Source organism: Cervus elaphus, chromosome 19, assembly GCF_910594005.1.
Source record: "Cervus elaphus chromosome 19, mCerEla1.1, whole genome shotgun sequence".
Taxonomy (NCBI): domain Eukaryota; kingdom Metazoa; phylum Chordata; class Mammalia; order Artiodactyla; family Cervidae; genus Cervus; species Cervus elaphus.
The window spans coordinates 51,512,891-51,529,070 of NC_057833.1; the positions used below are offsets into that span (position 1 = coordinate 51,512,891).

General features: G+C 38.6%; 1 protein-coding gene across 1 annotated transcript in view; it reads right to left on the reverse strand.

Annotated features, from left to right (window-relative positions):
* Positions 1-3,726: 3,726 nt before the first annotated feature.
* The window catches only part of LOC122675295 (protein mono-ADP-ribosyltransferase PARP14-like), a 44,462-nt gene continuing 32,008 nt past the window's right edge, over positions 3,727-16,180 (reverse strand). Inside the window, exons 13-17 of the mRNA XM_043873822.1 lie at positions 15,388-15,594; positions 11,701-12,297; positions 10,093-10,226; positions 4,566-4,740; positions 3,727-4,223 (exon numbers count right to left, since the gene is read on the reverse strand). Coding sequence (XP_043729757.1) covers positions 3,934-4,223; positions 4,566-4,740; positions 10,093-10,226; positions 11,701-12,297; positions 15,388-15,594 — 1,403 coding nt within the window. The 3' untranslated portion in view covers positions 3,727-3,933. The remainder of the gene's footprint in view (positions 4,224-4,565; positions 4,741-10,092; positions 10,227-11,700; positions 12,298-15,387; positions 15,595-16,180) is intronic.

Here is a 16,180-nt window from a genome sequence, read left to right on the forward strand (position 1 = left end):
CAAGTCATAAAATCAATTTGGTGGGTGAGACCAGGATTTTTTTTTAATGAAGCAGAGTACATAATTTCAGTGAATTCAGTAGTAAATGTATTTTGTGAAACTGTCCAGGAAGCATTTTTTTCAGGGTAAGTATGTTTCAGAAAACTTTTCAGTTATATCTGTATGTGTACTAGGCCTGACATAAAGTGTATTTCTTAGTGTAGGTTGGGGTCGGAAAAGCTTGAAAGCTTGAAAGCTGCTCTGAGTCAATGTATTGAATTCTGTTAAAGGTAATAGTCTTTGGCATGCAGAGACCTGGGTAGAGAGTTAAGACATTGATGTGAATGGATTCTGAATGTAAATGGGTGTTGGGAGATAATATCTTAATTTTATAGAGATAGAGATTATGACACAGTAAGAGATCCTGGCTATCTGCAAATGGAGATTATAAGAGGGAGAAAAGATAAAGAAAGAGGGAGGTTGTCAGCCACCAAGTAGGGGTCCATTTCATCCTGTTATTTCTCAGATAAGCATGCCCAAATGAGTGAAATCAATTATTAAATAAATACTTTGACCGATTCTCCAGGCAGGAATACTGGAGTGGGTTGCCATGCCCTTCTCCAGCGGATCTTCCCAACCCAGAGATCGAAACCGCGTCTCTTACATCACCTGCATTGGCAGGTGGGTTCTTTACCACTAGTGCCACCTGGGAAGCCCCATCCAGAGGTTAGGGGGATTGAAGTTGTTACACCTAAAGTTACAGTATCCAGGTATTAGCAGGGTGACTTACCTGGTAGGCACAATGGCTAGGGCCCCTGAGCTTTTAAGTCTACAAAAATGTTTTAGTTTCTTTAAAAAAAAAAAAAAGAATCCAACTTAAATATATTCATGGTTATACCAATGCAGTAGCAACTTTTCATGGAGTAAGGGGCCCACAAAAGTAAAGCTGCCTGAGACCCATGAAAGTCCTAAGCAGCTCTGATTATGAGGGATATCAGAATCATTTGAGGGGCTTACTGAGAATGCAGATATCTGGGTACCATTCTAGAGAGCTATAGAATCTGACTCCTTTGGGATGGGCCAGAATTTGCAGTCTCAGCAAGCATCTCAGGTGCTTCAAATAGCAAAGAAGTTTAAGAATCTCTGGCCCTGGAGTAGACCACCAAGACCTAACACAGGCTCAAAGTGGGCTTGTTTTAGCAGGGGCTACTGATGCTGAAGCTGAAACTCCAGTACTTGGGCCACCTCATGCGAAGAGTTGATTCATTGGAAAAGACCCTGATGCTGGGAGGGATTGGGGGCTGGAGGAGAAGGGGACGACAGAGGATGAGATGGCTGGATGGCGTCACCGACTCGATGGGCATGAGTTTGAGTAAACTCCAGGAGTTGGTCATGGACAGGGAGGCCTGGCGTGCTGCAATTCATGGGGTTGCAAAGAGTCAGACACGACTGAGTGATCGAACTGAACCGAACTGACTGAACTCCTTACTAAAATATTAGCTCTCCTTACTAAATAGCAGCAGCTATTATATATTTACATATAATATATATACATTATTTATTATACTATTTATTATATAAATATATATTATATTTAGCTACTGCTAAATACTGAAGGGCAAATCTGCCCTTCAGATTTGCTGAGCTAAAGCTGTACTATGCCCTTCCTGTAACTTTCAGTTAAATGTTATTAATACTCTGAGGATCTCTTGGTGCTGTCATGTTTAATTGTGGTCTTTTATCAGCAGTGACCTGTGTTTATCATCAGGTTCTCCTGTATTTGCCCTTAAGGATAAAGATGTTTAATCACCAGATAACATCTTCCAAGTATTTTATTCAAAAAGAAAGAAATAATATTTATTGTAAAAAATTTTATTAAAGTATAGCTGATATACAATATTATATGTTACATACATACAATATAGTGGTTCAGTTTTCAAAGGTTATACTCCATATATAGTTATTATAAAATATTGGCCATGTTCCCTTTGTTGTATAATGTATTCCTTAGATTGAGGGTAACTGTAACATTTATGGACTGCATCTCTGTCATACTTGGTGCAGTATACCCTGATATTCAGCCTTGCCTAAGTTAACCAAACCAAACCAAAGTGAAGAACAAGTAAGAGAGCAGATCTCTCCATTTTATTTCTTATATTCACTGTCAAGCCCAAGTTCAGATGCCAGTGTCTAAGAAGTCACTCCTAAGCAATAAGGAGTCTTTGCCAATCCACTTAAAAAACAGCAACAGCAAGAAAAATTTCAAGCCACCTGTGTTTAATGAAGTGGCCACTATGGCCCCTCAACCTCCTCCACTTGAAGTGCAGGTATTGCTCCCTGAGGCCAAGAAAGAGTGCCTGTATCCTCCTGGTGACCCCTACCATCCAAGTTCACCATCTGTCCTGGCTCCCCATGGGCATAGCTCTGGCCTCTTGGGCTTCAGAACTTCAAAATGAAGAGCCTCTACAGTGAAAATCAAAGCCAGAAAGGACACGGCCGTGGAAATATGAGGATAATACACACATTGTCTGAGATGTTCCTGAGTCAGTAACTTTAATCTAGAGGCCATGTTCTACAGTAGGAAGATCAAGGGGCTTGATGACACAGAGACCCAGATTCAGTCGCTGGCTCTCAGGGCTATTATGCAGGGGACCTCAGGCAAGGAAGCTTCTCATGCTCTAAGCATCAGTTTCTTCAACTTTAAAATGGGGTATAATTCTTACAAAAGTGTTTGGGGGAATAAAATAAACACTGTGTGAAAGCATGTATTACACTACATGGTACAATACAGGCACTAAATAAATGTTTGAATCTGAAATTTACTTAGGGAAGTTATAAAAGAAACTTTCATTACTATCCAATAGATAGGGAGTTAGCAAATTAGTAATATGACTGCTTAATTCCTTTGGTTTATTTATGCCTAAGGCTTTAAAATCATCAAAAGTTAGGCTGCCAAGGAAAATAAGCTATTTAATACAGTTAGGTTCATTTAATCTTAATATAAGGGTTTCATACTGAAGACACAGCAGGCATTACCCCCCTTTTTTTTCCGCTGGGCAGAACTAAGACCACGAATAGAAGTTACAAGAAGGCAGATTTGGGTTCATCATGAAAAAGGACCAGCTGGAAACAGGGCTGCTACACTGCACAACTCCACGGGACGTGATTCCCCTAGTCTCCAAGCTAGACCCCAGCCCCTGGACTGTGCGGGGCACGGCGACACTGCAGTCCCAGAGCCCTGACCAAACAGTGCCATGTGTCACAGCTGGTTTGAGAAGAACACAGTTCCCTGTGATGGAATCGCTTCAGTTTGCAGCAAAGTGACAATAAGTCAAGGGTGTTGAAGAGATGGTTCCCGTTGGTCAGGAGTCTGACTGGGACTTCTTCATTCTTAGTTTATAAAATATACTTGTAGAGCATCCATTGTACATTAGGCACAGACCTCAGCCCAGGGATAAAAGAAATTAGACACCATTCCTGCACCCAGAGAAGACAGCAGCCCCACCCACTTAGTAATACTGTGCTCCCCACAGTAGTTTGGGGTCCTGACATGACACCATGTATGGGGTATAATACTGTGCTCCCCACAGCAGTATGGGGTCCTGACATGTCTGTCAGTGGCAGCTGAAACTGCGTCACCGTGTCCCCTGCCTTTAATGTTATTCTCTCCTTCCTGGAAGGAAATGACACACCTGTACTTCTACAGATTTGATGTCCATGATTAAGGACACACAGTGCTAACAGTTATCAGATTTAAATTCTCAAATTTATTGCTCTCAATATAGGTTTATTCCAGTTATGAAAGAGAGGCTGGAGAAAGTCTGATTTCAGTGACAAAGGTCCTTTGATCTTAGAAAAAGCTGTTAAGAGAGAAAAAGAAAAAAAAAAAACACGACTACTTGCTTTACAGATATGTATAGATAAATAATATCTTCTGCAAAGGTTACCAAAATGTTACTGTCTAAAAGTAATGAGGTACTCTGGGTAAGCCTGGTAGTCATAAAATACCACAAATAAATTTGGGTTTTGCAGACAATCTGTGACAGTGTCATATAAGTCAGTAGGATTTTGGTGGTCCTTTGGAGGAGGCACAATTAATGATCTGTTTCCAAGTGTGTAGAATCCAGTGAGTACTCGCACATAATACATATGCTTCTTCCCGTTTATGCCTGGTCTGGAGTACACATCACTGGCAGAGTAACTGGCATTGACAGCAAAATAGGTTCCCTTTCCATATGCTGTAGCTGTGATGAGAAAAACAAACCATCCTTAAGGATCTCCAATTAGTCTATAATTTGACACACTGATTTAATATGTCAAATAATGTTAAAAAATAATGTTTGGTTCTCTCTAAAGCCTCTTTTAAAAAGTTTTGTGTGTGTTTTTAATTTTTAAAAATCATTCCTCCACCCTGGAGGGCCAGTCAGTCCCTTTGGGATGAAATATACTGAGTCTAACCTAAAACTCTGGCTGTCACATAGCCCCCAACCATGAGAGAACACAATGCCATCCACGCTGTCCCCAGCCAGCTGGGACTCTCATGGCTGACACCTCCTTCGAAGCAGCCAGATTACGTGCTTCCTTACCATTCTTTCCAGCGTAACTGCGGTTAAAGCCTTTTCCGTTGACAAGTGCCACTGAGTCAGCATCTGTCCCATGGAAGAGCAGCTTCTCATTGGTCATCTGGCCATTCTTGGCATCCATGTTGTTTTTCTTTGTCTGATAGTGTTTCCAGAGCTCTGGATTCTGAATCCTCTCAATCTGCAAGTCAATAAGGAAAAATTTCCTGTCAGTGCTAAGAGCTCTTGGCAAGATACAGGAGATGAAACATGACCACTATTTTTCTTAAGTACAGATTACAATAAACAGCAAATTCAATGCCAGATGACACATTCTGCATTCAGAAATCTTTTTAGGGCTAGAGTTTCAGAGAAATAGTCTAGGTAAGAATATTAATTTAATTTCCAACATCTTTTATGCACCATATGAGGGCAGACAATGTTTAGGATCGTAAGTCCTCAATATATGAACTTGGCTGACCAAAGCCTCTCCAGCTTCTAACTGCTCCTGTTGCCATCTATCTCACTTTGTCACTTTGCTGCACTCCTCCCCAGTTCTGGGATACTGGTTTATCTAGCCATGTTCTAATAGGAGGAGAAGAACTAGAGTGTCTAGGCAAGAAGGAAATTAATTAATGAAAATTAATTTCTGGTCCAGTTGGAAGAGTGGAATGGGAGGGGATCTGGTTATAGACCAAAGTGGCCATGCTTTGACCGTACTCTTTGGCCTCCAGGATCATGGCGGAAACTCCTTGAGCCTTGGATTTCAGATCAATTTCTACATTCCCCTAATCACCAGGTAGTGGCAGTTTTATAACGTTGACTTGGGAAAGAGTGAGGGGTGGGCAAACCCGGGACTAGGACCCTTATGACTAGGCACAAGGTGAAGGGTCTATGTGGTCAGAATCTTCTAGTTCAAAGAACTCTCAAGTCTGACACTATTATTACGTGCCTTTATCTGTTTTATTTTTTCAGTTTTGGTTTTCTTATTTAAGATAGTTTGCCACTAGTTCCAGGTCTCAGCATTATCATGTATTTTGTTGATCCAATTTATAATCTTAAATTTTATTTTTCCTTTTGCCTACAACTAAGTTTTTAATCTTCAAACTGTCCACTTCCATTTCTATTTACTTTAAATTTTACTCATTTAAGAAATAATTTTATTTATTTATGGTCCTGGGTCTTTGTCACTGTAACGGATTTTCTCTAGTTGTGGCGAATGGGGACTACTCTCTGGTTGGGGGTGAGGTTTCTCATTGTGGTGGCTTCTCTTGTCGCGGAGCACAGGCTCTAGGGCATGCTCAGTAGATGTGGCACAAGGGCTTAGCCACTCTATAGTATATGGGATCTTCCCAGATCAGGGATCAAACTCATGTCTCCTGCATTGGCAGGTAGATTCTTTACCACTGAGCCACCAAGGAAGGCCTATTTTACTCATTTTTTAAAGCCTTAAAATTTTATCCATATAGTTTTGAAACCATTCTTTTAAAATTTATTTCTTTTTAATTGAAAGATAATTATTTAAAATTATGCTCATAGTTCAATAAAAATAAAAAGAAGACTGATACATTACCTGCAAAAAATTTTCTTGCAAAAACTTATCTGAATTTACCCAAGACTTTCAACCTAACTCTTTAAGTTTACCAGAAATAAAGAGGACAGAGGAATAACTTAAACGATTCCATGAGGAATCAGACAAATTAGAATCTATAAGAAAACTGCTTGGATTCTTAAAGAATCTAGGCAAGATAGACTCAGAATGTGGAATATTCTACAACACAACTAGCTTAAACTCTTCTAAAGTTTCAGTATCATGAAAAATAATGTTTAAAAATGCAGGAGTACTATTCTAGATCAGAAGAGATGAAGGAGATATTAATATAATGACCAAGTGCAATGTGTGAATCCAGATGGAGGCAGGGGTTGAGGGAACATTATAAGAAAGCTGTTTTGACCAACTGGGGAAACTTGAATATTGACTCTCTATTGAATATTATTAAGTAAAAATGCTAACTTTCTTACATGGGATAATGATATTTGTGCTATTTGGGAGGATGCCTTTATTCTTACAGGACGTGCTAAAATATTTAGGAGTGTCATGATATCTGCAACCTTTCAGTTGTTTCAGGAAAAACAGAGAGCAAGGGGGAAGAAAGCAAATGTTACAAAATTGTTGAATCTAGGTGGAAGTTCATGAGTGTTATAAAATCTTAGTCACAAGACATGACAGTCGTGGAGGATGACAGACCACCCATTTTTCATGTTAGTGTTTTTGTACTACAGATAACTTCACAGAGGTGCTTTTAAGTACAATCTAAAGCTCTGCTTTTACTGGAGTCATAGACCGAGATTTCACATAAGATTTTATTTGAGGGTTTCCCTGGTGGTCCAATAATTTAAGAATCCGCCTGCCAATGCAGGGGACATGGGTTTGATCCCTGGTGCAGGAAGATCCCACATACAAGGGGCAACAAAGCCCATGTGCCACAGTACTGAGCCAGAACTCCAGAGACCATGAGCTGCAACTACGAGCCCATGCACCACAACTACTGAAGCCCGGGCGCCTACAGCCTGTGCTCCTCAACAAGAGAAGACACTGCAACAAGAAGCCAGCGCACTGCAACTAGAGAGTTGCCCCTGCTCGTCGCAAATAGAGAAAACCTGCACGCAGCAATGAAGACCCAGCACAGTCAAAAATAAATAATATATTTTTTAAAAAGATTTCATTTGAAAAAAGGGTTCCACTAGAAAAAAGTGAAGTCATTTCTCTAGTGAAGGTCTGTCAACATATGGTAAGCCTTCAGGGCCAACTGCAAACATTTCCAGTCAACTGGGTGATCCTGCTCAATCTAGAATTGGCATCTCATCACAGTGTGCTAGAGCCCAACCCCCAGAGGACTATAATTGGTATTTTGAATGAAATTTCTCCCAGAACCAGATCATCACTGAGCTGTGTACTTGAATTACATTTTCTTGGTACCACAGAGAATTGTTCTGCTCAACAGGTTTATATAGAGGGATCTATCTATCTATTTGGCAAGCTTATTTTTTCTTCCAGTTTTATCGAGATATAGTTTTCATATGGGAGAAGGCAATGGCAAACCCACTCCAGTACTCTTGCCTGGAAAATCCCATGGACGGAGGAGCCTGATAGGCTGCGGTCCATGGGGTCACTAAGAGTCGGACACAACTGAGCGACTTCACTTTCACTTTTCACTTTCATGCACTGGAGAAGGAAATGGCAACCCACTCCAGTGTTCTTGCCTGGAGAATCCCAGGGACGGGGGAGCCTGGTGGGCTGCTGTCTGTGGGGTCGCACAGAGTCAGACACGACTGAAGCGACTTAGCAGCAGCAGCAGCAGTTTTCATACATATAATACTGTATAAGTTTAAGGTGTACAACATAGAGAGTTGACTTAAATATATCATGAAACAATCACCACAAGTCCAGTGAACATCCATCATTTCATAAAGATATAAAATTAATGAAATAGAAACAATTTTTTTCCTTGTGATGAGAACTCTAGGATCCACTCTCCCAACTATCACACATGACATAGTGTGTGAAAGCAGTGTTAATTATATTTATCATGTTGTACATGACATCCCCAGGACTCCTTTATCTTATAACCACAAGTTATACCTTTTGCCTACCTTTCAACCCATTCCCTCTCCTGGTACCCCCTGCCTCTGGCACCACACATCTTATCTCTTTCTCTATGATGAGTCTGTTTATTTTTGCAGTATAATTGACCTATAACACCACGCTAGTTCCTATTATATAACATAGTGATTCAATACTTCCATGTGTTTCAAAATGATCACCATAATAAGTGCAGCTACAATCAGTCATCATACAAGGATGGGACTAATTACTGACTATATTCTCCAGACTGCACATTTCATACCTGTGACTCCACTACTGTGCAACTGGAAGTTTGTACCTCTTAATCTCTCTCACCTATTCCTCTCCTTCCTATATTGAGAGACTAAAAAAAAATACACTGGCATAAAATTTGATATTGAATCCATTGTGAGGATGACTTTGAAGATATTCTCTAGTACTTACTCACAGGAGAACTCTCTCAGGAGTCAGTCTCAGTATTGTGAAGAACTAAGTCTCCTAATCAAATGCTTTGCTCTTTGATTTATAGACATTATAAAACTTAAAGTTGAGTGTTTACTTCTATGCATTGTCTACTAGGAAGCACAAGGACAAATTTGAGGGCCTCTTCTAGTAACTATCTAGGACCTCATAAAATACATGTTATATATTTTTGTAAACTAACGGTACTAACAGTATTAGGAAACTAATTTCCCTATCCTCTTTTTTTGTCCATTTTCTTCATTTATGTTATCTGAAGTACAGCTTTGTAGGACACTTCAAATCTGTTTTGAATTATTATTATCACTTAAATACATGAATAACAGAGTGGTAGCAATGCAAAAAGAGAATAAGAGAAAATTTGCAGAGACAGAAAATACAGTCCTGATTGAAAGACTTGTTATTATGGATGAAAGGAAGGTACTCAAAGATCTCTAGCTTTCCTCAGAAAGAGATGGAATCAAGGACAGAAAGTGGGAAGAAAGGGGAAATGATGAGATAAGCTTCAAGGAAATTGAGTTAGCAGACAGATATTCAGGCGGAGATATTGTTTAGGCCACTGGAAGTATGTTCCAGGGCTTGAGTCAAAGATCTAGATTAGTGATGGTGATCTGAGAACTATCAACACTGAAATAATAGCTGCAGGTGAGAAGAGTAAAAACAATCCTTGGTAAAGTGCAGAGACAGAATGGTGGTGGTGGTTTAGCTGCTCAGTCGTGTTGTGACTCTTGCAACCCCAAGGACTGTACCCTCCAGGCTCCTCTGTCCCAGGCAAGACTACTGAAGTGGGTTGCCATTCCCTTCTCCAGCAGAGACAGAAGACCAACATATAAATCTGTGGGTAACCTAGGATTAGGGGTTTAGAGGAGAAACAGATACCAGAGATAATGAAAGGAAAATTAGTTAAAGAAGGAGAAGAAAGCATCAAAATAATATTGCCCTAAAAATCCAAGGAGAAAATAATTTCAAAAAGCAAACTTTTTAAACTACTATTTAAAAGCAGAAGATGCCGAAATAAAGGAAATGAAAAAGGAAAGGACCACTGGATTATCAAGGAAGAGGGCACTGTTGATCTGTGAATGGTGCTGCAGAAGCATACAGTCCTGATCTGAGGAGCCTCCCTGTGTCTCTTTGTCTTGCTTGCTAGTTATCAACTCCAACTCAGGAGCCATATTTAGGCATTTTTATTAGCTTGCTTCACAAAGTAAATATGTATCTTTAGTGTTATAATATCATATTACAATCTAATGTGATACTGTAATAACTAACACAATCTCAGTGACTCAGTAATCATAGTGACAGGAGTAGGATCTAGAATTTAAAACCTAATTACCATAAACTACGCTAATTTTGGGTAAAAATATGTGATGTGAATGAAAATGTATTTATCCAGGACCATGACAGCCCTTTTTCTACCATGAAGAATCTCCCTGTCAGCAGAAGGCTTACCTTCTCTATGATGTACTGTGTACAGGTCTCATGAAACTTGCTTGCCACAGTTTTGTATTCTGGATGATCAGGCTGTAGCTCAACCACACAGACTTTCTGCTGCTTCATATCACTCCAGTATGGGGGCAGCTCAACTGCAAAACAGACATTTGAAAACTCCCTCGCACCTGAGAAGCCTCATCTACATAGTCCATATTCCTGGTATGCTTTGAAAACCTGACTATCATTTGTGCTCTTGTTTTACAATCTCCTAATTTGAAGTGTACAAGAAGACTCTTATCTTTCTAGAAGAACATTTCCAAAATGTGAACCACAGATAACCCAAATCAGAACCAACTATAATGCTTGTTTAAAAAAAAAAAAAAAACCCTCACAGAGACTTCCTGGGTGGTCCAGTGAATAAGACTTCCTCTTCTAATGCAGGGGATAAGGGTTCAATCCCTGGTCAGGGAACTAAGAGCCCACAGGCTGCAGAGCAACTAAGCCCACGAATTGTAACAAACAGCCCCTTCACCTCAATGAAGACCCAGCACAGCCAAAAATAACAACAACAAAGACAAAAAAAAGCTCTCACTGATTACTGAATCAAAATCTCCGAGGGTAGAACCTGCATCTACAGGTTTGATCATGCTCAGATTTGAGAACTCTTGGTGTAGTATAACTCAGCCACATATTCTGCTCAGTCTCTAATAAGTCATAATTAATAATTGTACAATATAAATGATTTTCCTACAATGTTTTCAATAAATAGTCATTAATGTTTTGCTTACAAACGCATGGCTTTTTACCAGAACTCACCACCACTACCAGATCCTCCCAATCCATTCTTTCATTATTCCTCACAGCATCCTTAAGAGTTGGGTAGGTGGGAGGTTTAGCTATGTGGCAGGCTGGGGGTGGCAGCTCTGTCTCCGCTTCTGCTAAACAGACTACTGTACTTGTCATTTCCCCAGGGTTGCTCAGAGTCTGAGGAATTCGTTCACATTGATCTCCCAACGTACTGAAAACCATTTAGTAGTTTTCAGTGGGGGATTTTTGTGGTTCAAAGGCAGGAATAGCTGTCTACACAAGACAAGCTTTCCCTTCTCGGGAACCTTGAAGGCTGCTTCCTGATGTTTGTGTCAAGGATTCTTATCCTCAGGCAGAGGAGGAAGTGACTTCTGGGAGACCGTACAGGCTCCCCATCCACTCAGTCATTAGTCACAGACACGGAGTGCCCACTCTCTGTTTTCCTTTTGTTCTAGAAAGCCTTAGGCTACTTTACAGCCCATGGCATTCCCTTTCCTGACTGAAGCAGCCATTACCACCACCACCACCTCCCCACCACCCCAGCAAAACTGACTCCAGGAAGCTTATAAACTGCAGAGATAAGAACAAATGCAACATTTGACTATTGCTACCATGAAGATAATAATGATCAGCTGTTGGGTGCACCCACGCTGTATTTTCCTGGCCAAAGTGTAAGCTCATTCAACCCAGAGACCAAGTTTTCTATTTTCTTCCATAAGGGTTACTTGGATTTTATCTACTTGAACAACATTTTGATGTATATACAATACACAACACAGGCCTAAAGTAATGGACAGCAAGCATGAAAGTTTGATTCACCTTCAGATTTTGTATGGCGCTGAACAGATAAGCTGTTTCCTTTTGCATCTGTAGCAGTATATGTCTTCAAGTCCACTGTGTAGCTCTGATTCTTGATTTTGACATCAATTGTCTTTCTCTTTTGTTTCTTTGCATCCTCCAATTGCATGTTGGTTATTTTGTCAAAGCTATGAAATTTATTATAGTCCTCATATTGCCATTCTACAAAATCACTGGTACGATCTGCCAAAGATTCCTGTTCTTTGGACAATCTAACTCTCTTGATCATGTCCTCAATTGCATTTCTAGCTTGTATTACATCTTTGGTAATTCCAGAAACCTCAATCAAAGGTCTGTCACAGTTCAAGGAAATGGAAATATTTAGCTTCTTCTGAAGCTCATTCAATTCTTTATATTCATTTACATCAAAGTGTTTGATACATTCATCTTCACTGCTGTAGGGACACTGTTCATTTTGAATGAGTTCCTGTATCCACAAGAGAGCGGCTTCCACACTTTTTACATTTCTACCACACACCTGAAAAACTGCTAATTCTGTTTTCTTTTCTAAAACCAGAGTCCGTTTTTTGGAAGATTTACTTGAGAAGCCCAAAAATGCTAAAAAAGAAAAGAAAAGAAGATTAGCTATTTCTCTTTCTTTTTCTCTTCCTTCCTTCCTTTCCTTCTCTCTCCCTCTCTCTCTTTTTCTTTCTTTGTCACCATGCTGTACATTACATTCCCAGGACTTGCTTATCTTATAACTAGATGTTTTTACTCTTTTGACCGATTTTACCCATTTCACCCACCTCTCATTCCCCTCTGCCCACCATGACCACCCACCCTACCTCTGGCAATCACCAGTCTGTCTTCTATATCTATGAGTTCAGTATTTTTTTTTAAAGATTCCACATATAAGGGCTATCATTGAGTATTTGTCTTTCTCTATCTTATTTCACTTATCATAATGTCCTCAAGGTCCAACCATGTTGTTGCAAGTGGCAGGATTTCCTTCTTGTTTATGGTGAGTACTATTTCATTATATATATAATATCACATTTTATATATATATGTACATATATCTACATCTCCCCTCCCTCTTGAGAGTACTGGTGTTTTAAAAGCTACTTTGAAGGTGGGAAAAGCCTAGTTTTCAAATAGGGACAGGATGTATCCTCCTTTCAAAGAGGGATAGAATGAGTAATATTTCATTACATGTATATTTAATGAAATATATAACATCTTCTTTATAATTCAGCTTTCAATGGTTCCATGTTGTGGCTATTGAAAACAATGGTGCAATGAACATGGATTCAAGAAAGTGATTTCATTTCCTTCAGATAAATACCCTGAAATGGAATTGCTAGATCATATGGTATTTCTATTTTTAGTCTTTTGAGGAACCTCCATACTGTTTTCGACAGTGGCTGTACCTATTTACATTCCTACCAAAAGAGCACAAGTTTTCCTTTTTCTCCACATCCTCACCAACAACTGATATTTCTTGTGCTTTTTTTTTTTTATCATTTATTTTCCCCTATGTTTTTTTCTAGAAGTTTTATGGGCAGGTCTTAGTATTTGAATCTTTAATCCTTTTTTTCTTTTTTGCCATGCCACATGGTATGTGGGATCTTAGTTCCCCAGCCAGGGATGAAACCTGTGCCCCATGTAGCGGAAGAGCAGACTTTTAATTTCACTGGACCACCAAGAAAATCCCTTGTCTTTTTGCCAACAGCTGTTCATCATGTGACGTGATCACTCATTATGATTTTGATTTATATTTCCCTGATGATTAATAATGTTGAGCACTTTTCCATAAACCTATTGGCCATTTGTATATCTTTTTTTTGAAAAATGTCTATTTAGACACACTGTCTATCTTAAAATCAGGTTGTTTGCTTTTTTTTTTTCTATTGAGTTGTATGAGTTCTTTATATATTTTGGATGTAACACCTTACCAGATATACAATTTGCAAGCATTTTCTCCCATTCAGTGGGTTGCCTTTTCATTTTGTTGATGAATTCCTTCACTGTGCAGAAGCTTTTTAGTTTGATGTAGTTACACTTACTCATTTTTGCTTTTGCTATTTGTACTTTTAGTGTCAAATCTAAAAAAAATCATTACTACGACCAATGTCAAGGAGCTTACCTATATGTTTTCTTCTAGGAGTTTTATAGTTTCAAATCTTATGTTCAAGTCTTTAATCTGTTTTGAATTAATTTTTGTGTCCAGTGTAAGATAGTGGTCCAGTTTCATTCTTTTGCATGTGGCTGTCCAGTTTATAGGCTTCTGAAGCAAGCACCCAACACTGTTTATTGATAAGACTATCCTTTCCCCATTGTATTTTCTTGGCTCCCATGTTATAAATTAATGAAATATATGTGCATAGGTTTATTTCTGGGCTCTCTATACTGTTGTTCTCTATTAATCTATGTGTCTATTTTTATCAGTACCAAACTGTTTTGATTATTGTATCTTTGTAATATAGTTTGAAATCAAAAAGTATAATGTTCTAGTTTTGTTCTTCTTCCTCAAGATTGCTTTGGCTATTTGGGGTCTTTTGTGGTTCCATACAGATTTTAAAATTGTTTATTCTACCTTCTATGAAAAGTGCCATTGGAATTTTGATAAGGATTGCATTGAATTTGCAGTCTGCTTTAAGCAGTATGGATATTTTAACAATATTAATTCTTCCAATCCATGAGTATAAACTATATGTCCATTTATTTGTATCTTCTTCAGTTTCTTTCATCAATATTTTATAGTTTTCACAGTACAGGTTTTTCACCTCCTTGGTTAAATTTATTTCTGGGATTTTATTCTTTTTGATGTAATTATAAATGAGATTGTTTTCTTAATTTCTCATTGTGATAGTTCATTAAAGATTAGCTAATTTCAAATCAGACAGAGAGACAAACTGATAGTGAGGAATTTGAAAAAAAAAAAACTCATAGAAAAAGAGATCGGATTTGTGGTCACTAGGAGGCTGGAGGCCAAGGGTTGAAGGAGACTGGAGAAAGGTAGTCAAAAGAGGCAAACTTCCAATTACAAGGTAAATAAGTACCAGGGATGTAATATACAGAATGATGACTATGATTTGTGATTTATCAGAAAAAGTATATTTGGTCATCTGAATGACCAAATATTTTTCTCATACATATAGTATTTGGCTTGTGACTGGCATCGAAAGTGGAGGGCCATCTTGTTACACTGAGAACCCTTTGCCTGTGGAATCTGATTCCATCTCTGAGTAGACGATGTCAAAGCCAAGTTGAATCCTCAGACAACCTGCTGGGGTCTGAGAATTGCTTGTGAATACAGGAAAGCTTCCACACATACATTGGAATTGGGTCCAAAAACCTTCTTTAATGATGGTAGTTAACACTACTATATGCTGTATATGAAAGCTGTTAAGAAAGTAAATTCCAAGAGTTCTTGTCACAAGAAAAAAAATTCTTCTTTTCTTCTTTGTTTTCTCTTTTTATTGTATCTATGTGAGATGATGGATGCTAACTAAACTAATCATGGTAATCATTTCACAATAATATAAGTCAAACTATTATGTTGTATATCTTAAACTTATACAGAGATGTATGTCAACTATATCTCCATAAAACTGAAGAAAGCTAATAAACTACTAAAGAAGGATAGCTGTTTCTCATGTGACATCAATATTATGAACATGCATTTCATAAAAATGAACAACTCACATGCAATTTTAGACATCACAGACTGTTGGAAAGAAGCCTGAGTTTCTTCTCTTTTTTTCATGTTGTCATAAAATACATCCAGTACTTGAGGCTGAAAGATAACAACTTTAACTTTTTTCACAGACTGGACTAATCTTTTCTGAATAAATTCTTCAATGGCATCAATTATGGCTGCTGCAACTTTATCTGGGTCTTGTCTGGCACCACCTGGAAAGGCAAATAATAAAAATAATTAGGGGGAAAAAGGCCCAACTGGAAAAGAGTGAAGAATAAATGAGGGATTCCAATTCTCAGAATAAATTCCCACTCTTCAACTCTCATCATCATGGACTTTACTAACAAAGCATCAGCAAACACTCCTGAAGTCCTAGATGCAATGGGGACTTTTTGTTCCAGGATGTCAGGAACAGCCCAACAATGAACCATGAAACATAACTTGGTGTCTGATGTTCTTATTTTCTCTATTCAGCTGATCCCAGCTCACTGTGTCCCTCTGTTACAGAGCACAGTTAACCTCTCTTGGCTCTCTAGTGTCCTTAAAAGACCCAGAAAAAGTAAAAGATGATAATGTATGTTGACATATACTGCTACTTAAAGAGAACAATGATTACTTTTTTTGGGTCATTTCTTGACTTTATGGATATATTCTTATTCTCTCAGATGTCTTTGGGTACCTGATTTAAAATGAGCTAATTCTGTAAGACACCTAAATCCATAAGCTATTTGTTATAATCTATAATTCTTTGCACACAAATTATCCGTGAGCCTCCAAGAGGTTTTGCCTCCTACAGTC